At 42.8% G+C, this 26,896-nt stretch overlaps 1 protein-coding gene across 6 annotated transcripts in view; it reads left to right on the top strand.

The window, feature by feature from the left end:
- EFCAB6 (EF-hand calcium binding domain 6) overlaps window positions 1-26,896 on the top strand; it is a 232,240-nt gene that overhangs the window by 56,610 nt on the left and 148,734 nt on the right. For all 6 annotated transcript variants that reach the window (XM_023631419.2, XM_070254171.1, XM_005606763.4 and 3 more), the window contains exons 8-11: window positions 5,116-5,252; window positions 9,138-9,250; window positions 19,324-19,448; window positions 23,594-23,742. In XM_023631419.2, the coding sequence (XP_023487187.2) occupies window positions 5,116-5,252; window positions 9,138-9,250; window positions 19,324-19,448; window positions 23,594-23,742 (524 nt within the window). The remainder of the gene's footprint in view (window positions 1-5,115; window positions 5,253-9,137; window positions 9,251-19,323; window positions 19,449-23,593; window positions 23,743-26,896) is intronic.

The following is a 26,896-nucleotide window of genomic DNA, read 5'->3' as shown; positions in this document are numbered from 1 at the left end:
GGAGGGCGTTCTGGGCAGCAGATGCAGCATGTTGACTCACTCTGCAAGTGTTTATGAGCATCCACTCTGTGCAGGAACTGTTCCATGCTCTGAGGATACGGCAGCCGACAAAACCAAGTCCCCTCCATGGAGTTTCCATTTCGATGGAGGAAGAAAGGCAATGAGCATATATAGAAAGAGACATGAAATGGTCCAGGTGTGGATGGATGCAAAGAAGGAAAATGAAGCAAGTGGGCAGAAAGGGACGAGGGTGCGCTTTTGTGCAGGCCATGCAGGAGGGCCTCTGTGAGCAGGTGGCCTGGGACTGAGACCTGAATGAAAGCCAGGAGGGAGGCGTCCAGCCGAGGAGACCAGACGTGCAAAAGTCTCAAAGGATGAGTGTGCTCAGCGTGTGTGAGAAAGAACATGGAGGCCCGCATAGCTGGAGCACAGTGAGGGGGGGAGAGTGGGGTCAGATGGCCTGGAGCTTCGGCCTCGGTGAGGACTTTGCAGCCTGCGGGAGCAGAGCCTGGCGTGCTTGTGAACTGAAGCAGTTCAGTGTGGCTGGGGCCCGGGACCATGGAGGCGTGCCTGTGAGAGTCGGAGCTGGCGTGGCGCGTGAGCAGGGGGCTCGGAGACAGTCGGCTCTCGATGCAGACTTGTCCCAGGTCTACTAAACAGGCAGATGTCTGGCCTGCTGGAAAAGACCTGGATGCTGCCCACACCTAATTCCATTTTCTTTACCTTTTCCTCTCCTGCCCTCTTCTACCCTTCTCGGGGAGCAGGGAAATGGGGCGGGCAGGGGCACGGTCACTGTTGTGACCCCAGCCGCTTTATTCCTTCGTACCTTTTTCTTCTCGCCTGTCATGTCCGGGACAAGTCTCGCAGACCACGGCCCTAACTATGTTGCCTTTGATAAGCCTCACCATCTGCAGCTCTATTCAGATCTTGCCAAACTTCAGTCTGACAAATGATAAGAAACTTGGAGACATACCTCTGGTGGGTGTGAGTTCTGTGCCAGATCTGCTGCTTGCCGGCTTTCCACGCTGGAGATCCATATGGGTTGCTTTGGGGTTTTAAAAAAGCGCATCGCCTCCTGTCCTCCGTTTTACCCGAAGAGGTGAATCGGGATTTGGCAGCAGAAAAGGTGCTGAGATATTTATATGGCCATGGGAACAAGTCTCCCCATGGCTGGGGCTCTGTTCTTTCAGATAGAGCGCTCAGGCTGACGGCGGACACCCACGAGCAGCTTTCACCCCACCTGAGGCTGTTCCCGCCCTTCCACGTTTGGTATTCCCAGTTTTGGATATTAAGATTGTGTCAGCCAATGCCCTCCAGTTGTAAGAAGTGGGAGATGTGTATAGAATTTAGCACAGGGCTTTGCACGTAACAGACATTCAGTTAATATTTGTTCAGTTATCTTGTTGCTGTGATCCTTATTACCTTGGTGCTGACTGTCATCGTCATTACATTCAGGATCGGCCCTGGGGAGGTCTTTGCCGACGTATAACAAGGCTTCCTCAGAGTATGGCTTTTTTCCAAGCAGGTGACAAGAAGACCTTTTGTTCACTCAGACAGGTGCTTCCTGGGCACATACACCCTGCAGCTGCTGTCGCAGAGCCGGGTGAAGCAGCGGGCAGAACCCCGCTCCCAGGGAGCGGACCCACCGGAGGGAGAGACAGACAGCAGAGCCAATGTTACCTTAGAGAAGTGCTTTGACGAAGATGAGAGTGGGTGGGTCCTGACTTACACACACGGTCAGGAGGCCTTTCTGATAAGATGGCATTTGGGCCAAGGCCTGAATGAAGTGAGGGAGTGAGCCAGTGGGGATCTGGGGGGAATGTTCCAGGCAGAACAGCAAAAGCAAACTCCTTGAAGCAGGAGGAGCCTGGCACTCGTGAGGAGCGGCACAGAGTCTGCTGTGGCCAGAAAGCAATGAGCCAGGGGCCGGGTGAGGGCGTGGGGGGCGGGGGCTGCTGGCAACCAGGCTGTGGGGCCTTTGCCTTTGACTCTGGGTGGGCTGGGAGCAGAGGAGGGTGTGCCCAGACCTGAACAGAATGCCTTGGTGCTGCTGTGTGGAGGACTCACTGTGGGGGCACGAGTGACCGCTGGAGACCAAGTGGAACGCCATTACACCACCCCGTAGGGTGTGAGGTGGGGGGGTGAGATGTGGCTGGATTCTGGAAGCATATGAAGGGAGAGCTGCCAGGCTCTCCTCATGGCCTGGATGTGGGACGTGAGAAGAACAGAATCTGGCAGAGTGGATCTGCGACATATTGGGATGGGGAGATGGTGGGAGGAGCCAGTTGGGTTTGGGAAACCTGGGGTGTCTGTTAGACTCTCAAGGTGGACGTCATCCAGGCAGCTGGCTGTCCTAACCTGGGCTCAGAGGAGAGGCCAGGGCTGGAGACAGACATCTGAGAGTCAGCTGGGCATTAAAGCCACAGGACTGGACCACCAGGAGTAAGTGCGGTCAGAGGAGCAGAGACCCGAGGACCGAGTCGTAAGGCAGCCCAGAGTTCAGAGGTTGGGGAATTGAGGAACAAGTAGGCAGGGAGACCAGAAGAAGGAAGAAAGGCGGAGGAGACCCAGGAGAGTGGGGTGTGGAAGCCAGGTGGGAAGCGTGCTTCGAGGAAGGAGGAGCAGTGAGCTGTGTGGAAGGCTGCCGCGGGGCAGCGCGTGAGGACCGAGTGGCCGTTGGTCACCCTGACAGGGATGTTTCTGCAGAGTGGTGGGGACAAAACTGATGAGCGGGGAGGGACACCTTGGAGATAGAAAGCACCGATGGCTCTTGAGAGGGGATCTCTGCAAAAGGGAAGAAGTGGCTGGAAGAAGAGGAGAGGCAGGGAGGGAGGAATCGTTTCTCAGATGGCTCGTTGTAATGGGGACCAACCTGGAGCAAGGAAACATGTGCAGGAGCAATTCCTCACGTGGGCGAGAGGGGACAGGGTCACCTGGGTGACCTGGGTGGCCTCACGGAACAGGAGGGGAGGCCGATCGCGTGGGTATCGAGTCAGACAGACTGTAGATGTCGGGGGAGCATGGGGACGTGGTCTTCTAGTTGCTCTGTTTTCTCCATAAATGCGGAGCAGGTTATCCGATGGAGATGAGGAAGGAAGCTGCGAAGGGAGGTGGGGGACTGGAGAAGGCGGAGCGGCTGTCTGGACGGGGGTGGGGAGTGGATCCTGGGGAGGGATTCCCACGTGCACCCCTGCTCCGGGCCAGGTGGTCTCCAGTGAGGGGAGCCAGGAAGGTGCGCCACGGCCCGCCCTCTCCAGCCTCATCAGGTGCTCGGACTGGGCAGTGAGTCGGCTTTAACCAGGGTGAGTCTGCGGAGAGAGGGTGAAGGAAGAGGGCGGCGGGGGCTCAGCACACATGCAGGGTGACTATGAAGATGGACTGGTTAGGGGGTAGTGGGGAGGAGGGGGAGTGGAGAGAGAGAAGGAGCCAGAACAGCAGGTGGGGCCGGGTGGAGAGAAGGTTGTGGGGTTTGGCACTCAAGGGAGGGAGCTAGGAGGGTGGAGGGGTGGTTGGAGTGGGGCTTGATTTTGGAGAGTGGCAGGTATGGGTATAACAAGGTGCTGGGTGTGAGCAGGGAGCCGTTCCCTCTGGAGGGGAGAAGGACCAGGAGCCAAGAGACGGGGTGTCAGGTTGTCTGCGTGAGCACCACGCGGGTGCTGGAGGCAGGACAGGCGTGCCGGGGCTGAGGGCCCCCGGGCATGAGCGGGCACAAGAGGGTTTCCAGACAACACAGCCAGGAGGAGCCAGGGAGAAGGGAAGCAGCTGTGTGGAGGAGGCCATCCTCCCACCAGCTCAGTGGTTCTTCAAGCGTGAGCCGAACAGCCACCCAGAAGCCGGCTGCGAGGGTTCCTGGTGGGGCAGTGGACTTTAGTCAGCCTGAGACAGCGAAGGGACTGGTCAGAGAACACACTGAAGAAGGAGGCGTGTTGATATAAAGGGAGCGAGCCTGTTTGTCCTAGAGTTCCGCTCAACTCGCTCCCCGAGGTGCACTCAGAATCTGGGCTGGACGTGGGTTCGTCCAGTACGGGCGGTAGAAGCAGGCCTTCTGGATCCAGTCATACCTGACGCTCATCACTCTTCATCCGCTATCCCATCTTTGGCTTCGTATCCTGCCCGCACAATCCCTCCTGTCCTCCCCTCAGAGCGGGAGGTCGGACCCCAGCTGCCTCTCCTGGCTCAGAGGCCACCTCCTGCAGGAAGCCCCCCAGATGGCTGAGGCTGCAAGGGCCTGTTCCCTCCTGTGAAGGCCGCAGCTCCTCGTTTGTCTCTGTTGTTTGGCTCTTGTTCCCACTTGGGTGAATATTTGTTTGCATGTCTTGTCTTCTCTGCGGGGCTGTGTGCTTAAAGGACTGACCTGAGTTTGAATCCCAGCGTCATCCTCGTCCAGCTGGGTGATGTTGGGTGACTCGCATCGTCTCCCTGACCCTAAACATGGGGAATGGTGCTTTCTTCCTGGGGGTCAGGAGCACCCAATCACACAGCTCGGGGCTCGGCACACGGGAGCCCAGGGCGTGTTTCTGCCCTCTAAATATAAGTCGTTTAAAGGCAAGCGCACAGCTCGGGCTCTCTGCGTCCCCACAGGGCCTAGCCAAATGCCGTTCACGTCTGTGAGCCCAATAAATATGCATTGGCAGGATTTGGGGAAGATCTCTATAAAACTTTTCTGTAATATCTTTAAAAAATTCAGAGGGGTTGAAATATGCAGTCATGCTTTTCAGCTCCTAGTAAAAATAGTTTGCATATGGCTATGAAAAATAAAAATTGTACAAGTCCAGCTAAGCCAGAACTATAGTTTTTAAGTATCAATTAAACAAAAAGATTTTTCCTCTGGCTTAAAAGGGAATGAATTGTGTCTGAGACCTATTGCTTTACACCAGAAAGAATTCTTTTTTTAAACTTACTAAGACCATTTACAGAGAAAATTGCCTTGAAAACATTCAATAAATGCAAAGTGTTCTTTTTTCCATAGACATGTCATTTTGCAATCCTACGACTGTGAGTCTCTGAAAACATTTTATTCTACAAGAAGCCTTTAAAAACTTTCACATTTTTTATTACCATTTTGATTTTCGACACTGGATCTTTTGACTTTTCCTAAATCACTTTTATACACAGATTTTCAAAAACATTAAAACTGTTATGAAAGCCCTCAAGCTCATTGATGTTAACAAGACTGGTCTGGTCCAAGCACGTGAGCTGAGGAGGGTTCTGGAGACCTTCTGTTTGAAGATGAAAGATGATGAATACAAAAAGTAAGTAAACGAAGGTATGGTGAGAGGCTGCTCCGGAGAACTGTAAACCAGGTTCAGAACGGGACCTGTCGGGTTCCTTGGATCCATGCGTCATCCTCCTTCCTGCCTTCTCTGTCTCGACTGTTTTTAAAAGAGGCACTCATTCGGCATTTCTCCCACATTTGTGATGCTCTTCATGAGTTCTCAAAAACGAGAGCTAATGGTTCTAATTCCTTAAGAACCCTAGGGTGAGTATCATCTGGCCTGCAGACTTGAACACATCTCGATTATTTAAGTAATCCATCACCAGTTGTCTCTCTTTTCCTGGTTGGCACACGCCCTCTGTCCCTTGCGTTTCCAGTTCACAATTGACTTTGACTCACAGCCTGGGGTTAGGAGAAGAATGAAACATTTCAGGATGCATCCATTAGCTGATATGCTCCCCATGGGCTCTCCATGCTGATGTAATAACAGAAGCTTGATTCTCCTTTGAGGACTGTTGTTGCTGAGGTGGGGGAGCGCTGCGGCGGGGGGGCCACTGAATAACTGAATGTTAGCTGCTTCTTGGCGTTTGAAAGCTGCTGCCACCTGCTCCTGACTCGAGGGCAGCATGTGGAAGCCTGCATGGACATTTTTTTGAGCCTCCAATAAACTCCAGATCATTTAGAAGAAGCCAAATGCTTAGCTTCTGTGGCTACTTGTGTTTTGAATGGAAGCCATGAGAAGGGGGGCTGTGTTTTGCTTTAGAGAGGACTCAGTCCTCAGCCAAGAAGTGCTCTTCCTCTTCCTGCCTTTTCCCATTTTTTAAAAAATCCTCCAGGCCATTAACAAAAGTACCAAGCCTTATTGTTTCACTCTGAGCCTGAGAGTTTCACGTTGCACTGCAGTTATAAATTGCCATTAAAATGGGTTGCCGTGGTTGCTTACATAGTCTGATAAAGACAGAGGTGCTTCCATTGGAAGTGGAGGAATTTGCTCTTATAGCAAGGAAGTCAAAAGGGCATGTGACAGTGTCATGGAGAAAAGCAAAGGAGACTTTTAAAAAAATGGATATTTCCCCATCTTTTGAATATTTTCTTCTTTTTTCCTCTTTATAACCCACCTCAGAATATAAAAGACATAATAGATGTTTTAATTTTTACATCTTTCCGCCTGGGAAAGTGTCCAGAATAGGATCCAAACAAAACAAATTAAATAATTTTGTGCGCGCAATTATAGAACAGAATCAGCACTCTTCTGAAACAGGCAATCAAAACACAAAACAGTGTTTTATTTGACAATAAACCTTGTGTTTGGCACTGCAGTCTCCAACCTAGTAAATCTATAAAAAAATGTTACTGTCTGTTTCCCCATCTCGTAAGTATTGAATAATAAAGAACTCCACAAATTTTTATTTGAGATATTTTTTAAGCCTCAAAAACAATGCTGTTTTCACGATAAGGCTTGAGAAACTTAACATAATAGAATTGCTTTCCTTTAGATTAGAAACGCGGAAGATCAAAAGTAGCCCATTTCTTCAATTGCTTTAATGCTCTTCTTATTGAAGCTCAGGAACAGACTCTTTCCTTGAGAAGCTGCTTCAGCATTAACTTTGCCTTTTTAGTTTTTGAGCAGGAAACACAATGCATTTTTGAATCCTTTTTTTCCTTTGACAGCTTTCTGTTTAATATCAGCCTATGGGCCGGTGTGGTCCGAATGGCCTTGGCTTTGAAGTCAGGCACGCTGGGGGCGGGTCTGACCTCTGCCCTTGTTCCAGGGCCTTGGGAAGCTCCTGGCCTCTCTGAGACTCAGTTTTCTTCTAAGGAAGTGGAGACTGAGGAGCCCACCTTGCAGGGCTGGCATGACGATTCCATGTAACGCACAAAGTGGGCTGCGATGCACCTGGCACACAGTAGGTGCTTGATTCTCAGTGACTCTATCATAATCGTAAAGATTCCACAGATGCCCTTTACTCTTTAAAAAACAGTTCTCTTTAAGCTTCAGAATACCATCCAGCCTATGTAAACAAGAGGCAAGAGAGAAAATCATCACCAAATTTTATACTTAGTCAGACAATCCTGAGGCCCGTTGGGTTTTGTTCTTTCTTTCCCATCTCCCACCACCCTATCCGCCATTGCCCTGCAGGCCAAAGTATTTGAATCCAGGTAAATAATTTCTGAGCGGCCTGGAAAACAAACTCACTCACTAGAGGTCAGCCTGCTGCCTGAGCAGATGAGTGAAGCCCGAGGCACAGTTCCAGGCGGTGACGCTGGAGGCAGTTATGTCCAGTTGGCGTCATTCCCTTCACCCCTGAAGTCGGCCTTCCCACGTGACCCACCTGCCTGTAGGTCTCTGCGGACGTGTGAGTCCTGCTCAGCGTTCAGGTCCCTGGGAGAACGGCCTTGGTGGTTTCAGGTTAGGGACAGTCTGTCTCCCATGCCTTTATCCTTGTCAAAAGCCGTTTGAGATGCTGCATCCTTGGGTAGAACTGAGGCTTCATGTCTGAAATTTTATCTGTAGGAAATATCACCGCGGGATCCTGTCTGTCTGTCCTCAGTGAAGATGCAGCAGGTTAATGAATGTGGATGGGCTGGGCATTAGGGAAGGTCAGGATTCTCTTCTGAGCAAATACAAGTTTGAAGGAATGCTGGATTTTCACAGAAAACAGGAAGGTTGGTGGTGAGATTTTTATCAGTATCCCGACATCTTCCTGGAGCGGCAGAGTTGCCAGCGCTTTCTAGAGGTCGGCAACTTGAAAGGGGGCACGTTAGGTGCCACCTTCTGGGTTCCTGAGCCGACGGCCTTATTTTCACAAGACAGAGACTATGGATGAAAAATGGAGCTATTTGGGGAGTTTCAGTATTAACATCTGGCAGCTATCATATCTCAAGATAATTTTTCTTATTAGAACAATAGGCAAGATTCATCAAAGTGGAAAAAAAAGGTATGCATTGAAATGAATACATGACATTACTCTTTGTTAAATTTGGAAAACAGAAAAATAACAAATACTTTAAGTGATAATTACTAAATTTTTAGAAAGCTGCATGAAATTAGATAATTATAGAAACGAACACATATGGAGATAATATAACCAAACATTTAAAAACTGTCAATTTTTTATAAATGTAATAATGCAGAAATTATCTAGAAAACCATTTATCAAGTGGCAGATTTGAATAATAGAAAATTCACTTTAAAAGGAAAAAAAATCCAAACATCCTATTTATCTTAACTTTAAAAAAAGAGTATCTCAGTATATTTCAGGGAGAGACATTGGTTAAGTGTTTTAAAATTTTCTCTTTATATATAGAAATCATAGAATGATCCCAGAAACGCTTTGCCCCCACTGCCATTCACTGCCTTGAAAGGGCGTTCCATCTGGGGCCTCAGTTTCCCTCTGTGCGATGGTACACTTGGTCAAGAAGATGGGCTGTGTTCTCCACTCCACCCAGCTCTCGATTTCTCTGGTTATAGAAATTGTAGGCTAACTGACTCGTGGCTCAGATCCATGCCCCCCAGTTCTTAAAGGGCAGTAGGACCTGCTTTTGCTGTCTGAGGGCAGAGGTGGCTCCCAAGCAGCCTAAGCCTTGGCCGCCCCCTCCCCCCGCCAGAGAAAGGAGAAGATGCTGCAGGCCGGGGCACTCCCTGGGCGGCTCCTGAGGGGTTCCTGTCCCGTTGGAATCTGCAGGCATCCATCTATGCATCTATCCGTAGGCCAAGTAAAGTGATCTTCTTCCAAGGGGCTGCATTTTATAATCTTACGGTAACATTCCTAGGGTCTACTTTTCAATTCCAGCTCTAACTAGAAACACACATTAAAATTAATGCCGACCCCAGTGCAAAGGAGACCTTAGTAACGAGCTTGCTTCATTGTCGGGTCTCTGTATCATGGGTTCTGATTACTAAAGAATATTTCCATTTTAGGTTCGCAAAGCACTACAACATTGATACAGATACTGCAGTGGATTATAATGCTTTTTTGAAGAACCTCAGTGTAAATAATGCCTTGAACCTTAGGTATCATATGGGAGATCAAGGTAAGTGTTTTTACAGCATATTGCTCAAGATTGCAGGATCCTTCGGCATGGTAATTCCTCTTCTGTAAATCTGTGCTGAGGAAATACTTTCAAAAATGGAGAAAGCATTATCCACAAAGATAGTCCTGGTACCATTATTCTTAAGAATAACATAAACGTCTAGCAACAGGAAAAGGGTTAAGCGAGTCACAGCGTATCCACACGGGTGAAATGTGCAGCCAGGAGCAGTGATTTCCACAGAGTTAATGAGAACATGAAAAATGTACGTGGAATATCAGAAACTGATTGGAAAGAAATTCGTCTTCAAGTGATGTGTCTCTGAAGGTTGTTTTGTTCTTCTTTCTGCTGCTCCTGTATTTTCAGAAATTTTTAATAATTGTGTCATTTCTTTAATGATGGGAAGAATCTTAGTGTTAAAGAGCAATAGTCGAGTAGTTGATACAGTTATATTAGCCATGTGGAGCTGGGCTTCTGCAGGCACGTAACCTTGAGAAGGAACGTTTTTCCTTGCACTGATGGCCTTGATCCCAGCCTCCTCGGCAGAGCGCCCAGAGTTGTCCACCTGTTGGCTGGTTTTGGGGAGAGCAGCGTCCACGTCCTTGAGCATGGACGTATGAAGAGCACACCTGGAGATCCCCCCTTCCGGGCCTGTGGTCCTTTGAGGCGAGCGGTGTCTAGCCTCGGAGATTAACCACCTGTGACTGGCTCATTCAAGACGGGTTGTCTGTGTCTGGTTTCTACTTAATTCAGTGCAACACATATTCATGGAGAACCTTCTATGACTGTCAGATCTGCCTCCTTAACAAGTCTAAAAATGAAAATTCTCAGATTTCAGCTCAGGTTCACTAATCAAGACTGCTTATAGCAGACTCGGGGACTCTACTTTTTAAAGCCTCCCAAATTTTGGGAATTCCTAGACGAGATGATCTTCTAAGGACCCTTTCATCCCTTATGTTTTGTTAATTCATGTGCAAGTCCCTGGACTACTAGGCCCTTCACTGCATACAAGCCAAGTAACGTACTCTGTCTCTAAGAAGTGTGTGTGTGTGTGTGTGTGTGTGTGTATTTTAAAAAATAGGGCAGGTAAGACATAAAATAGGTCACGTAAAGAACAAATAATAATAAAAGCATCTGTTTATTGTGTTTTCTCTCGACACTTTGTAAACCTTAACTTTAATTTCATTTCTCTCAGCAGCTTTGTGGAGCAGGTATTATTATCTTGCTTTTTCAGATGAGAAACCTTGATTCAAGGGTGCTAAATGGATTTCCCTGTGTCACATAGCTAGTGTGTGGTGGAGTCGAGATCTGAGTTGTTCACCTCCAAAACATCTATTTAGAGACCTGTAAGAGAAGAACAAGGTGTCGTGGGGTGTTCACAGGAAGAGCAGGGCTGGCTGGTTAAGAGCTAGGAGGCACTTTTGCTAGAGCAGAGCTCACAGGGTGTGTGTGACAAACACCGAGGGGATGAGAGCATTCTAGTCCGAGGGCCCTTGAGGGGAACGTGTTTGGCTGAAGCGTGAGCTATGCTTTTGGCCCCAGTGGGATATAAGATGGTATCTAGCCTGATCATAGAAGATTTTCATCACAAATAAGTTTATATACCTGAGGTGACAACCATAAGAATCGACCCCATTGATTGAATGTTTATTCCATGCCAGGCACTAGGCTCGGCACGTTCTTCTTCCGTTTCCTCATGTCCCCACAGCCCTGTGAGGCGGGCGCTGATGCAGACGAGGAAAAAGATTGAAGTAACCAATCAAAAGAGTTCTACCACCCAGAAATAGCCACCGTCAGCGTTATTCCTGGCGTCTTTCCATACATAGATATGGCATCAGAAGAACAGACTTTGAAATGAAGCTGAAGAAAATGTTTCTTTTTTGGCTGCACACAATTCCACGAGTCACACTTTTCTCCTTCAGAACATCATAGACTTGGATCCTTTGCCATCTGTACTGAGTCTGTGGAGAAGTCTGAGGCTTGCCTAATTTTCTCCCTTATTGGTGATTTGCTTTTTCTAGCTAATTGCCTAAGGAATTATCTGTCCCTGAATTTCAGTGACATAGCTAGGATACGTCTTGGTGTTGAGCTTTCTGCATCAGTTTTCCAGAACACAGTATATTTTCAATCTGAAAATTAAATTCTTTCTTCAAGGTTTTGTTCGCTTGTTTTTAGTAACATTACATATCTTTGAATAAATCTTCTGTTCCAGTTTTCAGATTTTTAACTTTGGTGATACAAATTATCCTTATGTTGGATTGTCCTTGTCTTCTATAGCAATTAAATTGTCTCCAGGTGCTTTATTCTCTTTGTCCTTTTCTTCTGTATTCAGAATGATCATTTTAGGTCTTCTATCTGTACATGTTATTTGATTGTCAGCAAGATTGATCCTATTCCTTGCTATGTTTACTTCATTGCTTCTATAATGGTGTTCCCAGTGGTCTGCCATATTGTTTTCCATCTCATTTTGTTGACTCATCATCTTGTTATTGAGTTCTTGTTTTATTGAATTTATGTTCTTATTAAGGTATTATGTAATGTAATTTTATACCTTGATCACATTGTCTTCCAAAGTGGTATCTTTGCCTTTTTGCATGACACTCCACTCCTTCCTTCTCTGTCCACCTACCTCCACTCCCCAACTTTTTTGCTGTAGAGTTTACATAATTTTAAGAAATTTTTATTAATTCAACATTTTATTTCATTATACATGTAATTAATCAGAATCTACCTTCAAATAATTTTTACTAATTCACATGAAGTGTAAGAACTTTACAATGGTATTTTTCCAATTCTCCTCTCCTGTCTTTTGTACATTGCTGTCACGTATCATACTTTTACATACACTACAAACACAGACTACAGTGCTACAGTTTCTGTTGTCTGCTGAGATTTCCTATCTGTTCATTCATTAGTAGTTTACTTTCCTTTATATTCTCAAACATTTATTTTTGAATTTTAAAGTACTTTAAAATCTTTATCTGCTAAGTCCAACCTCTAGGTCATTTAAGGGGTTGATCTTTACTGATTACCTTTTTTTCATGAATATGGATCACAGTTTCCTGGGTTTTTTCCTATATCTAGTAATTTTGGAATTTATCCTATATATAGTACATTTTGCGTTGGAGAGACTAGGGATTCTGTTATGCCTCTCTGAAGAACTTCCGTTTTTGTTTTAGCAGCCAGTTTACTTGTCTGTGCTCAAACTCTGATCTTTGTCTTCACTGAGGAGGTTAACATCTGAAATCTTTGTTCTGCTGTTTTAGCCTTAGCTGGGCTTCTTATTGTCTGCTCTGCTCATCTGTAGTCCAGGCCTTAGCCAGAGATTTCTGCAAATTTGTCCAGAGGCTTTGGAGATGCTCCTCTCTGCCTTTCTTTTGGGGCTTTCCCTCATGACTTTCCAGCTGCTGTGGTAGTCCTAAACTCTGTTTGCTGATTCCTAAAGCCAATATTGGGTTTACATCCAATATACTAGCCACTTAGTATGATTCCAGCTGAGGCCTTCCCTCAGGCAAAAGGCCAAAGAAGAGGAAATTCAGTGAACGTTGCTCCATTTTTCTGAGGGTTGACTCCAGTTTATGTTGGTTGCTCTCTAATGTCTTCAGATAGTTTTTTGTTTATATTTTGGGCAGAGTTTATGATTGTTATCAGCTATGGAGGCTAGGTATGAGCCAATCCACCACAATTGAAAGCAAAACCTTCTGGCTGCCTATATTAAGTTTCTTTTTGCTTCAGTTTATGCTGGTAACTTTATTATTTTTTGGCTAATTTTTATTGCTTTTTTCTTTTGCTTATTTTATTAGGTGTTCTAAGAAGGTAAGTTCTATAATGCAATTTCAATTTGCCATAGAAATCTCATTTTTTTCCATTATTGGTAGTTGGCAGGAGGCTTACTTTATTGGGGATACATAAAATAATAACACATCTCAAAATGAAAGACATCTTTGACTGATTAAATATGAGATATGTACCTAGTTGTCCTGCATATTTCTGTTCCTACATCATCTACAGCATGGGAGTATTCCAGTCTGTCTACACCCAGTCACAGAGATCACCTTACAATCTTATTCACACTTATTTTCCCATTGAATACTTATCTCATAACTTTCATAATTGAAATACAAATCCTTCAGTTAGAAGGCAAAATCTTTCTTCTGATGTTCTTAAAGATACAGTAGTTTGGGGCTATGGGCCACACCATGTTAAAGCTCTCCTCTGAGGCTGTCAGACAGAGGCCTGCTTATGGGTGTGAGGTGGGAGAGGGTGAACCGCTGACACCAGCTCTCCTCGTCCTCACTGCCGTCCTGGGAGTTCAAAATCCTCAGCCCCAGAGTGTGAATCTTACGTTATCAGCTTATCCTTTCTGGGTTGGATTGTAATGGAAATTACTTTATTTGGACAATGGGTTAGCTAATTGTTGTTTTGGGAAAAGCCAAGGTATCCAGACAGGTTGCCCAGAGTATCACCCAAGCGAAGAAGACAGGATGTTATCTGGAGCGGTTCAAGGTCGTTTCCAGGTTTGGATTTCTTTCTTTCCGCGTAAGCCCTTGAGAAGTAGGTCTTCCTGCCTCGCTGACACAGCTTCCGTAAGGCTGCCACATCAGGACTGAAAACCTTTGTCACATCTGCTCAGCTGCTTCCGTCCTTCTTGTTTGTCTCTCTAGTCATTTTGGTTATTGGAAGCTTATTCTCTGGTAAATTCCTTAGGAATCTACTTAGGCTCATGGAGGCGATATTCTCTGATTTCTTGCCTGTTCATGACGGTTTGCATGTGGCCTTTACAGTTGAAAAACAGTTTGTCTGGAGATAAAATCCTTGGCTCAGGTTTTTTTCTTTAAGTCTCTTAAATATTTTTACCCATTGCCTGGTGACATGAAGTTTGGCAGAGGAAAAGTTTGATGACAATCTAATTTTATTTTCCTTATTAGTAACTTGATCTTTGTTCCTGAATATCTAGATAATTCTTTTTCCGTTTATTTAAAACCTAATCATTTTCCTAGAATATGCCATGATGTTGGGTACTTGTGATTGATTTCCCGAGTATTTGTGAACTATTTGAATTAGCAGATTTGACTCTCTTATTTCAGGAAAACTGCATGAATTGCAGTTTTTAGTATCTGTTCCGTTCTATTGTTTGGTTTTCTTCTCAGGATTCATAGTATGTGTATCTCAGACTTTTTTCCTATCTTCTCTTCTAGACTGCAACTTTCTCACAAGTCTTCTTTCCTTCCTCCTTTCTTCCCTTTTTTGCTTACCTGATATAAGTTTTTCTTTTTCACCTTCTATTACTGTTGTGTTTGTTTGCTCTTGTGTTCCTTTTAGTTTAGTCTTCGTTTCTGAAATTTTATTTCTAATCTGCTCCTGAGTTTTATCATCTAATTTCTGAGCTTTTCTATCTCTGATTGATATTGTTCTTCCATGTCTCCTATCATTTAAAACTTTCCTTATCAATCAATATACAGCTAATATATCTTGAGTGTCTGCTGAGTGCCGGGCACCCTCATTCATCATCTCGTCCTCATAACACCTCTGTGGCCCAGATGCTGTTTCCATCTCTCTTTGCCAGTGGGGAAACAAAGGCACAGGTCGCGTAGCTCGTAAGGGGCAGAGTCAGTAACTGCACGCAGGCAGTCTCTTTCCAGAGTCTGTCCTCCTCGCTTTGTACTGTCTCAGAGTTTCCGAAGTTTACCCACCTGGGACCTCCCACTGAGAAGTGCTTTCCTTGGCGCTCCAGCCTGGAAGCCCGTGGACACATGAGTAAATTCTATACTGCTTCCAATTTTTTTACACTGAGGTTTTTTACTACTGTTTTAATAATAATTATTTTCTATATGATGGTTTGAGCATTTTTGGAAGATATTCTCAAGTGAGCAATAATTTTAAAATATATGTCACCTATTTGCATTTGTTCCAAAAATTTCACTTTCGTAAGTAAGCACATGATTCCACATACCTCTTCTTATCCATTTCTACTTCTCATATGAAGTCCTGCTTTTCTGTTATCTATGAATTATGAACGATGGATAAAATTTGCTAATGTGTGTTTATTTTTTGGGAAGGTGTGTCATAAGAGGACTAATTACCGAGAGCTCTTTGTAGGTTTGACGCTGTTCTTACCTCTGTGAGGGAGTCTCTAGTTTGCATATTTGCAGAGGCCCATTATCTATGACTTTTCTATATATAGGACAAGATTTATTCTCGATTACTGGTGCATATTTCTGTTTTGCTGCGTCTGTGTCCTAATGAGCCATCATCACCTTGCTTGTCAGAAGCACCGTCTGTTTGGGCTCATGAAGAACTGAAATCGGGGGTGATTTCCCCTTGCCGCACTTGAGACACACATGAGTGCCCCCATAAGCTTTGGATTCCTCTCTACCCGGTTTCAAATCAGCAAGCATCCTTCAGGGGAGATTTTGGGGAAATCGGAAGGTGGTAGGAATTATTAAGCTGCACGGAGCATGACCCTGGTGTAACTGTGATGAGAGGAGTCATTGGGTGTGAATTGAGTTTGTCAGCCAGCCTGTTGTAGCCCCTATAGCTGCACAGGCTCCTGGACCGTGAGCTCCCCGAGGGCAGGCCTCACGCCTTAACCCCCCTCCCCCCAGTCCTGGCTGTTGTTTACGGAGTGTGAATGGGTTTCCCTAGATGTGCTGTGTGTGCTCCTCAAATCGCCACAACGGAACCAGTGCCCCCGGGCGGAGTGGGCTCAGGACTCAGTATGGAAAGCTGGGGCTGACACCTCCGTGTGCCCAACCAGGTCAGCCCCTGGCCCCGCGGCTTGGCCTCCTCGTCTTCACGGAGGCACTGAGGCTCCTGCATTCTGAGATCCCGTGTTTCCAGTGCTCGGCCCACTGAGGCTGCAGACGGCATCCTAGGGACTGGCTTTGTATCTTGTTATGGAGCCCGGGGGGTCCACTGGGCAGGCTCTTATGCTTTTTTCCCTTTCGTTCTTTTTGTTTTGTGAGATGGAAATGGAATTCCAGATGACTGGCAGTTTGTTAACTGCGGCTGAGTCGTTATAAGTGTGCTTAATTTGAGTGAAGCTTATTTGCAGACATTTTAGGAAATAAATCTGGGAAACCATTTGTGATTCTTTGCAGTCAACTCTGAGAAAGAAAATGGCTATATTTTAGATTTATTTTATTCTCTTTTATTATATAAGTAATACATGCTTGTTGCAAAAAAGCCAGAAAACACAAAAACAAAAATAACAATTCCCTGTAATGCTACCTGAATCTACAGCTGTATTCTTTTTGTGTTAGCCTCCCAGATTTTCTTCTGATGCATAGATAGATGGATAGACGGATGGATGGGTAGACAGGCAAGTACACAAATAAGTGTTAAAATGAAAATTATGTTATGCTAGTCATCCTTTCTTTCAGTCACGAAACAGTATATTTCAAGGAAAATTTTCCACATCCCTTAATTTAGGCAGGCATCTTTGTTTTTAATGTCTGTATAGAATTTCATAGGCTCGATGAACCATAATTTATAAAACCAATCTCTAATAATGAGCATTTAAATTATTTCAACTTTTTCTCTTATAAACAGTGCAGAAAGTACCCTTACCCATGTGCGTTTGTTGAGTGGTCCCATTATTCCATTAGTATAACATTCTAGAAGGGTATTTAAGAGTACTCAGGTGCCAGGTTTTCTATACACAAGCTAGAATTGATTTCTTTCTTTGTCATTCCTTTTAATCCTTGCCTATTTGAGAAGTAGAAAAGATGTTAACTTGTTTTAATTAGAATTTTTATTTTGTTTTATTATTTTTACTCAATTTATTTAAACTAAAAAAACCCAAAAGTAGTTCACCCATTTCTCCCACCCCCACCCCCAACCTCTGCCAACCACCAGTCTATTCTCTGTATCTGTGAGCCTGGTTATTTATTTCTTTATTTTTAGATTCCACTTGTAAAAGAGATAGTACAGTACTTGACTCTCTCTGTCTGACTTATTTCGCTTACCATAATGCCCTCAAGGTCCAGCCGTGTTTTCGCAAATAGCAAGATTTCATTCTTTTTTATGGTTGAATAATATTCCATTTTGTGTGTGTGTGTGTGTGTGTGTGCGCACGCGCGTGCGTATACACACCATAATTTCTATATCCATTAGTCCATTGATGGACGCTTAGGTTGTTTCCATACCTTGGCCATTGTAAATAGTGCTACAATGAACATGGGGTGCATATATCTTTTCAAGTTAGTGTTTTTGTTTTCTTTGGATAAATACCCAAAAGTGAAATTGCTGGGTCAGATGGTAATTCTATTTTTAATTTTTCTGAGGAACCTCCATACTGTTTTCCATAGTGCCTGTACCAATTTGCATTCCCACCCACAGTGCACAAGGGTTCCCTTTTCTCCACACCCTCACCAACACTTATTTCTATTCTTTTTGATAATAGCCGTTCTAGCAGGTGTGAGGTGATATCTCATTGTGGTTTTGATTTGCATTTCCCTGATGATTAGTGATGTGGAGCATCTTTTCATGGACCTGTTGGTCATCTGTGTGTCTTCTTTGGAAAAGTATCTATTCAGATCTTCTGCCCATTTTTAAATCAGATTGTTTGGTTTTTTTGTTATTGAGTTGTATAAATTCTTTATATATCTTGGATATTAGCCCCTTATCGGATATATGATTTGCAAATATTTCTCCCATTCCATAGGTTGCCTTTTCATTCTGTTGACAGCCTCCTTTGCTGTGCAGAAGTTTTTTACTTTGACGTAGTCCCGCTTGTTTATTTTTGCTTTTGTTGCTTTTGCTTTTGATGTCAGATTCAAAAAATCATTGCCAAGAGCTAAGTAAAGGAGCTGATTGCCCATGTTTTCTTCTAGGGGTTTTATGGTTTCAGGTCTTATTTTCAAGTTTTTAATCCATTTTAGAGTTAATTTTTGTGTACAGTGTAAGATAATGGTTCAGTTTCATGCTTTTGCGTGTGGCTGCCCTATTTTCCCAACACCATTTATTGAAAAGACTGTCCTTTCCCCGTAGTATATTCTTGGCTCCTTATTCATGGGTTTATTTCTGGGCTCTCTTTTCTGTTCTTTAATCAGTGTGTCTGTTTTTATGCCAATACCATACTGTTTTAGTTACTATAGCTTTGTAATACAGTTTGAAATCAGGGAGTGTGATGCCTCTAGCTTTGTTCTTTTTCAAGATTGCTTTGGCAATATGGGGTCTTTTATGGTTCCATACAAGTTTTAGGGTTGTCTGTTCTATTTCTATGAGAAAATGCCATTGGAATTTTGGTTGGAATTGCATTGAGTCTGTATATTGCTTTGGTTGGCATGGACATTTTAACATTGTTAATTCTTCCAATCCATGTTCGTGGAATATCTTTCCATTTGTTTGTGTCTTCTTCAATTTCTTTCATTAGCGTCTTGCAGTTTTCAATATACGGGTCTTTCACCTCCTTGGTTAAATTTATTTCCAGGTTTTTCATTCAGTTAGACTTTTTAAATTACCAATGAGTTTGAGCAGTTTTTCCTACACATTTTGGATTTTTTTTAGTTCTTTTTATGTCAATTACCTGTTATAGCCTTAGTCTATTGTTCTGTTGAGTATTTACGTTTATCTTGTTGATTCATAAGAGCTACTCTCATGTTGTGGAAATTAACCTGTATTTCTCATGTATATTAACAATAGTTTTTCCCACTCATTTTTCTTTCATTGTTATTTGTGTGCTTTTTTTAACCAAAAAAATTAAATATTCATATTCTCAGACCTGTCCATTATTTAAATGATTTCTGGCTCCAGTGTGTTTCTGGGAAAGGACTTCTCACACAAAGTCTATATATTATGTAATAGTCATCTTAATTTTCTTCTACTACATTTATGGCTTTATTAGTCTACTTAGTGTACCTTTTACTTTAGAATAAGGTAGCAAGTAGATTGATTTTACTTTTTTCTAAAATGTTTACCCAATTATTTCAACATCATTTATTACAAACTGCATCAAGTTTTTGGTTTACTCAAGTCTTACCTTTTATCAGACAGGTTATGATGAAAAGGAAACACTTAATATTTAAGTGTACCTTTGACAATGTTAATAACCTAAAGCTCTTTGGTTTTAATAGAGGTCTCGCGGGAGAATCAGCAAATCAAAAGTTCCAGAAGGGAGCGCCTCCCCAGTTCCATTTCCTCTGAAGAGGTCTGGAGGGACTACTCCTTGGATGAGATTGAGAGAGCCTTTTGCCAAGAGGTGAGAGTGTTTTCCTAGTGCCAGGGCCGTCTAAGGTGTGACCAGAGAAAATGGACAACTGTGGAAAACCGTTAGGTCTGGGCATTATTTCCAAAATTTGCTTTGATCCTACCTCCGCCCGCCCACGCCCTGAGACCTCCTCCTTCCCCTCATAACAATCGTACGTGGATAACAGTAATGTGCTGAGTGGCTGATTCTTAAGTAACTCCTTTGTGCTACTCACATACTACACTAATAAGAAATCTTTAAGACCTACAAAGACAAGATACAACTTTATTGAGTAAAATAAAGGAGCACTCAAGTAAATGAAGTGATCTTTTTTAGTTCTTGGATTGGAGGATTAAGTATTAACGCCTGCTCTGGCTATGTCTGGATGGAGAATGTGTGTATATATATGTATATATATATTTTTTTTCTTTTGAAAAGTTATAATAGAGGGCTTATTCTATCATACAAAATGTATTTTATAAAGATATAATAATTAAAACAATATAGCACTGATGCGGCAATGGACGTTCAAATTGACTTAAAACAGTAGTTGGATAATGAACTAATATTTATATGTGAATTCAGCATATGCTGGGAGGCGCTCCAATAAAGTGTAGTGGGGACAAGGAGTGGAGTATTCGATGATTATTATTGGGATAATTCACTAGCCAGCCATTTAGAGAAAAAAAGCCTATAACCTTCCACTCTTCACACCAAAATAAATTCTGTATGCCTCAACTATTTAAATTTAAAAATATGGGTGAGAATTTTTTAATCTTGAAATTTAGACTTTTTTTTAAGCATGAAGTAAAGCCCCAAAACCATAAAGAAAAAGATTGATAAATTTGACCACGTTGATAAATTTGACCATGTTACAATGAAAAAGCTTTTGTATAGCAAAAGTTTGTATAAACAAGTGGTAAACTTGGCAAAATATGTCAACGTAAACGACAGATAAATAATAGCCCTTCCTAACATAAGTAGAAATTTTATAAACTATTAATATAAAATTTTCAGTAGAAAATTGTCGGTGAGAAAAAAATTAACAAAAGTCAATGTTGCTAAGAGTATTGGAGAAGTGAGCACTTGAATATACTGTTAGTAAATTGGTAAAACTCGTTTTCTTTTGTTGTTGTTAATGAATTTATTGTTTTCATAAAAACATGACCCTTACATAATACATGATCATTACAAGAAATGTAAGCAACTCTGAAAAGTACAAAGAAGAAAGTAGTACATTATTCAAAATCCACCACCCAGAAATAATCACAGGCAACATTTGGTGAACATAATTCCGGGCCTGTCTTTAGTCATATGTATAGAAGGATGGCTGCATTGGTGGGGGGTGGGTGGGTACATAGATAGAAATAATGTTCTAAGAAGAGAATCATGCTCCTTTTTACAAATCAGGCATATTTAATTTAAATGTCGTTGAATTTACTGGAAGTAAAGAAATGTCATCCTCACCCTCATAATGAACCCTCTTTGGGTGCCTGTGTGCCAGGCAGCGCTGTAAGTGACCCCCTTTCCAGTCTTCACAGCAGCTCCATGAGTTAGGCACTATGAATATCCCAGTTTCAAGTTGAGGAAACTGAGGCACGAAGAGGTTTGATGACTTGCCCAAGGCCACCATGCCAGTCAATCCTGGAGCCAAGTTTAAACCCTGCGTCCTTGCTCACAATGCTGTCCTCAAGTGAAGCCGAAGATGCTTCTGAACTTTGGATGAATATTTCTATACCACAAGAGATATTAGGTCCACAAAGGGACTTTGAGAACAGAAGAGAGTTAAGAAAACCATCAAGAGTAGGAGAAATTATGGTATTTCTGAAGGAAGTCTCAGTTACAGGCAGTGCGGGCTGACTCTCTGCTATGAAACTCGTGACTGGCTCTTCCTGGGTCTCTTCCCACCTCACAATTTTCACTGTTCATATTTTGTTTTTAGTCAGCGTTTGGGATATTTACATTCTGTGCTGTTACCCTAATTCCCCTAGTTGTTTGCCTTCGTTTTATATTTACATGGATTTAATGCGCATCACTATATTCAATGCTTACCATGGTTTATCCCTTTCAGAGTTTTTTATTTTGATTTATTCTTTGGTTGGATGGATTTCATTGTCAAGTAATTTCCTTAAGAAAAGCTCATGGGTGCTTTATTCCCTTTGTTTCCCATTTTTGAGACTATCTGCCTTTTTACCAGAACAAGGCCTTGGCTGGGTATAATTCTTAAAAGATAGCCTAAACGTACTTTCTTTTCCTCAAAATGTTATAAGTATTTTTCCATTGTCTTCTGGCATTGGGTTTTTTTGAGAGGAAGCCTGAGGTCAACTGATTTTTTTTTTCCCTTGTAGGTGATTTTTTTTTTTTAACCTGGATGCCTCAAGTATTTTTTCTGTATCTTTGAAATTAAAAAGCAAAACTAAACTGTCTTGGCACGGAGCAGTATGTCACAGTTTCCTGGGACACCGTGTGCTCTTCAGTGTCCAGATTCAGTTCTTCATTCACTTCAGGAAAATTTCCCCTGTATCGTGTCACTAAAATCTTCTGCCTCTCTCCATCCCTCTCTCCTCCCCACCCTCCTCCTTTCTGTCTTTCCTTCCTTCAGCAGTATTCCCAGGTGTCCCTATATTGGTTCATCTTTCGTCTGCTCTCACATTGCTTTAATCCTTTCTCCTCTGCCTTCACTGAGGTTCTTTCAAGCCGCTCCTTTACTGTTAATGTTACTTTCAGCCTTGTCTCTTTCTCTTGCCATGCTAGTTTGTTTATTAGGTCCTGTAATTGTTATTTTTGTTTTCTATTTTCTTAGCCTTGAAATACCCCTTCTCATCTCTTAGATTGTTTTATCATCTTGTCTTCAAGCTTTTCTTTTAATGAATTCATTTTCTTGTTTAATCCCTTTTTATGGCATGAAAACTTTGCAGGTGATTATATATATATTTTTTTTTTTTTGCAAAGGCACTGTTTCTGTTTCACTCCCTGCTCTTTTTCTAAAAGCTCTTGAACAGTCAGAGACACTCCCCTGGAAAAAACCTTATCGGAGACCAAATGTCATTAAGATATTAAAAGTGGATGTCATTAATCTAGTAAGTACACTGAAACCGTCCTCCACGTCTGGCCTGGCTTCTTTCTGTGAGAATCTTCCCCCAGCCAACCTGCTTCCCTGAAAGAGAGATGGGCAGAGTCAGCTGCATTTTGGGTTAATTTTATGCAACTTTCTAAGAAGCTTAGGCCCTGTGATTCTCTAAATATTTTTAGAGATTTTCCCCTTAGATTTCCAATATTCCTGTGCACTCTAAGGAAAGGAAATGTTAATGAATCTGTTTCTTATTCCCTTAGTGGATAGAGACTCTTGTACATATATTTCCACGTCCCAGCAGCTTTTTTAAAAAGTCACCCTTTCCACCAAGTTGGTGGTGATTTTGTTTATCTTCTTATCCCAGTTAGCAGGAAAAACTGAATTCAGACAAAGTGGAGAGTATTGGAAATATTGGAGAATATTATTACTCAATAATAAACAGCGGGAAAGCCTTTGGAAGCAAAACCAATCTTCATGGTATTTTTATGAGTCATAAAAATCCGTGGTTAACTTGCTTTACCGAATTTTAGAAGTCCCAGAAGCAAAGCTCATTCACCCTGGTTCTTTGTCATTCCCCCTTTAAAAAAAAGAATAATTAAAGAAATGCTCAAAGTGTGCTGTGTTTATGCAATCCTTATATTAATAATTTGGCTTACTGTTAAAGCTGCTTCTATTTTTAATAAAGTGTTGCCAGCGTTGTTGTTTGATTGGCCTGACTTCATCAGGGGAAGCGTGGCGTGGGCTCACCGTAGGAGCAGCTTGAAAGTATATTAAGAAAGATGCATCAAACTGGCAGACCCACCGAGTATTTTTAGCTCCAAAATTTGAGGTAGAGCTATTATAGGTGCTGGTTTCCCCTGAGAAACTTGTCTGCCTTGTCAACTGAGTCGCTGTGACTGGGGATGCTGTTTCATAGTGAGCTCATCAATTAAACATTTGAAGTTCAGTACATGCCATAGTAACCTTTTTGATCAGTTTTTGGAGAGGAAAATGTGACAAGGTTTCGGTAGAGAAAAAAAAGAAAGGTTGCATAGCTCCGTGAAGTTGCTTTCTCTGAATGCAGCCCCTCGTGTTAATTTTGCAGCTTTCCAAGTCTTACGAAAAGGTGGAGAAGGCCCTGAGTGCAGGTGACCCCTCCAAAGCCGGCCACGTCTCTTTGAATTACCTGAAGGTCGTCCTCGACACCTTTGTGTACCAATTACCCAGGAGAATTTTTATCCAGTTAATGAAAAGGTAAGCGTCCCATTGTTTCCCTGACATCTTTTTCCCCAAACATCAACCAGGAGAAGAAGGAACAGCTTCATTTATTTTTTATTAATGTTTTAGACTTTTTTATTGAAAATTTCAAACACATGCAGAGGTAAAGAGAATAATGTAACGAATCGACTAATGTGCCCACCACCCAGCTTCAACGTTCCGCTCACGGTCAATCATTTCATTTCTGCTCCTGCCCGTTTTTCCTCAGCTCCAGATATTTTTGAGACAAATACCAGACATCATATTCCACTGAAAAGTTCTCACTATGTCTCTCTGAAAGATAAGACCTCTTTTTCAAAACATGGTGAAAATACCACTTTTGCACCTAGTAGAATTATCATTAATAATACTATCCGGTCAGGGATCAAATTTAACATTGTCTCATATTTTCTTTTACAATTTATTTGATTTGGAATCCAAGAAAGACCTGTACATTGCAACTGACTGATTTGCTGCAATTCTTTTTGAATCAATCGGGTCCCTCTCTATTTGTTAATTTTTCTGTTATGATGTGTCTGTAGAAGTTCGATTGTTCGTTATCTGGAGTTTCTTACAATCTCTGTCTGACTGATTGCAGCCCACAGCGACATTCCATGTGTTCTCCCATGTCCCTCAGCCCCCTCCCCCTGAAGTGGTAGACATCCAAACTCATGTGCAGTTTTTTGGCAAGAATACTTCATAGGTGGTGACAAGCATAGAAATATGGACTAGTTGTCTCCCTTTTAGTGCTGTTAGTAGCCATTGTTGACCACACCTATATCCATTAATTCGCTAGGGCTTGGAAAGTGCTGACGTCCACGGCTCATTTTTGGTTTGAGTACTTCTGCAATGAAAACTGCCCTCTCCAACTATTTGGTAACAATGAGACAGTTAGTACAGAGAGGGCAAGCTGTCCTTGGTTCTTTGCCTTCACTTGGTACTTTCAGGGTTCCCTAGCATCCTCCAAAAGTGAGCAATGAGTGATTTTCCTTAAAAAATATTATCATGAACTCATGAATGTAAACGTATTTGACGTGTTTCAATTCATTATGGTTATTACTCTCATTGATGCTGAATTTGCTCCCTCTTGACCAGGGGGAGCCTTTTTGTCTTGGCTCCTGAGTCCTGTTGTTGTGACCCTAATAGTCTCTAGTAACTCTCTTGCTTTCTGGGGTGACAAAAAGCTCCAGGCTCTTCTGCTATATCTCGTGCCCCCAACGTGGAGTCAGCCATTTCTCCAAGGATCCCTGTTTCCTTTCAGTTGGAAATGGTATCTATAGACTGAGCTCTGGGCAAGGAATACTGTCTTTGATTTACCTGGTTTCCTGTCCAGATAACTCAGAGACCCTTTTCTCAGAGGGAGTAGGGTTGAGGCTAGTAGAAAGATTGTCTTGTGAAACCTGGACAACTGGGGGACTCCTCGGGCTTGCCTAGAAGGGAAAGGCACGAGAGAAGGAGAAGGAAGACAGGATTAAGCTGGATCCATTTTCCCTCGCACTCCTCTTTCCTTCTCGTCTCTGTCTCTGTCCAGAGAGAATCACTGTAACTACCACCACGGCTTCTAGAGTGAAAAGCGAAATTTGGCCCTAGGAGTAAATATTTCCATGGCTTAGAAAACAGCTCCGTTGTCCTGCCTATAGATGATGAAGTTTTTTAGAAATTACTTTCTTGGACAGCTAAAAGTTATATAACCAATTCTTTTTTAATTCATTTTCAAAATTATGCAAGTAATAGGAGCAATAATAAACATCAAAACCAAAAAGTCACCATCCACCTTGCATAACAAATTTACTGTTTTCATTTTTCCACATTGTCTTCCACTTTGTATCCGTATACATTTATAATTTTTAAATGTTTGCAATCAAAGTGCATCTACAGTTTTATATTGTGCTTTTTAAATAGGAATGCATATTATAGACATTCTTCATATTGGCTTCATAGTCTTCAAAATTATAATTTTAATGGATGCATATTGAGTGCTTTTCTCTGCCAGACATTGTGGGAAGTGCTAAGAATGCAGAAATAAATAACAAATGGTCCCAAGCCAGAGTGGCTTACCAGAGTGACGGTGGCTATGAAGACTATGGTGGGCGCATAGAGTGAGCAAATTAGGAGGCTAAGGGGGCCAGGGTCATGCTGGTGTACACCCTGTTCTGGCCAGGGACCCAGGGGGATCTGAGTCGTGCCGTTTGTTGCATTTGCCCAGAATTCCCAGTGGAACAGGGCACAACAGGCAGCAGTGAGATGAACGCCCAAGTGCTAGGACTGTGAATCATAAATTACATATGGCTCCAGGGGCGCACCCTGTGAGTGAAGGGTTGTCGCATCTTCCTGGTCAGTGCTCCCCTGTAATTACCGCTCCCCCTTCCCCTCTCGTGTCCATGGTCTGTCGTGTCTAGTAGTAAAACACTCACCAGTTTTCATTTGATTAGTATTTGTCAGGTCTATCTTTACCCAACCTTTCATTTTCACTCTTTTGTTGTCATGTTTAGGTGTGTTTCTCGTAAAATAGCATACATCTATATTTTAAAAATCTTTGCCTCTGTAACGGTCAACTGTAGTCTTTTTCCGTTCATTGTGATGGATAATGTTTGGATTTCTCTGCCCCTGCCACTGTATTTTATTTTTTTTTAAAGATTTAATTTTTTCCTTTTTCTCCCCAAAGCCCCCGGTACATAGTTGTATATTCTTCGTTGTGGGTCCTTCTAGTTGTGGCATGTGGGATGCTGCCTCAGCGTGATTTGATGAGCAGTGCCATGTCTGGGCCACCTGCAGCGGAGCACGCGAACTTACTCGGCCACGGGGCCAGCCCCACCTGCCACTGTATTTTTTACTCTCTGATTTCCCCCACTCTTTCTTTTTTCTTTCTCTATTGTGTTTGGTCCTGTCAGCGTTTTCCTCATCACTCTTTTTCCCTCCACTGCCTTGAGACTTAAACATTCTATTTCTATTCTTATAGAGGTTACCCTTAAATTTTGAACATGTGTTCTAAATTATTTATCAATGTTCTACTGTCCTGAATAAAACAGGCACCTTCAACTTACCGTGTTACCACTGGTTAGGGTTTGTTCCGGCCTTGTTTTGACAGGACCTGAATTTGTCATTATTATTATTATTTTTTTAAAACGGTCCGTGCTTGTTTAGCTTTTCC

Source organism: Equus caballus, chromosome 28, assembly GCF_041296265.1.
Source record: "Equus caballus isolate H_3958 breed thoroughbred chromosome 28, TB-T2T, whole genome shotgun sequence".
Lineage (NCBI taxonomy): Eukaryota > Metazoa > Chordata > Mammalia > Perissodactyla > Equidae > Equus > Equus caballus.
Note: the sequence above shows the minus strand (reverse complement) of the source record. Positions and strands in the feature narration are given on the sequence as shown.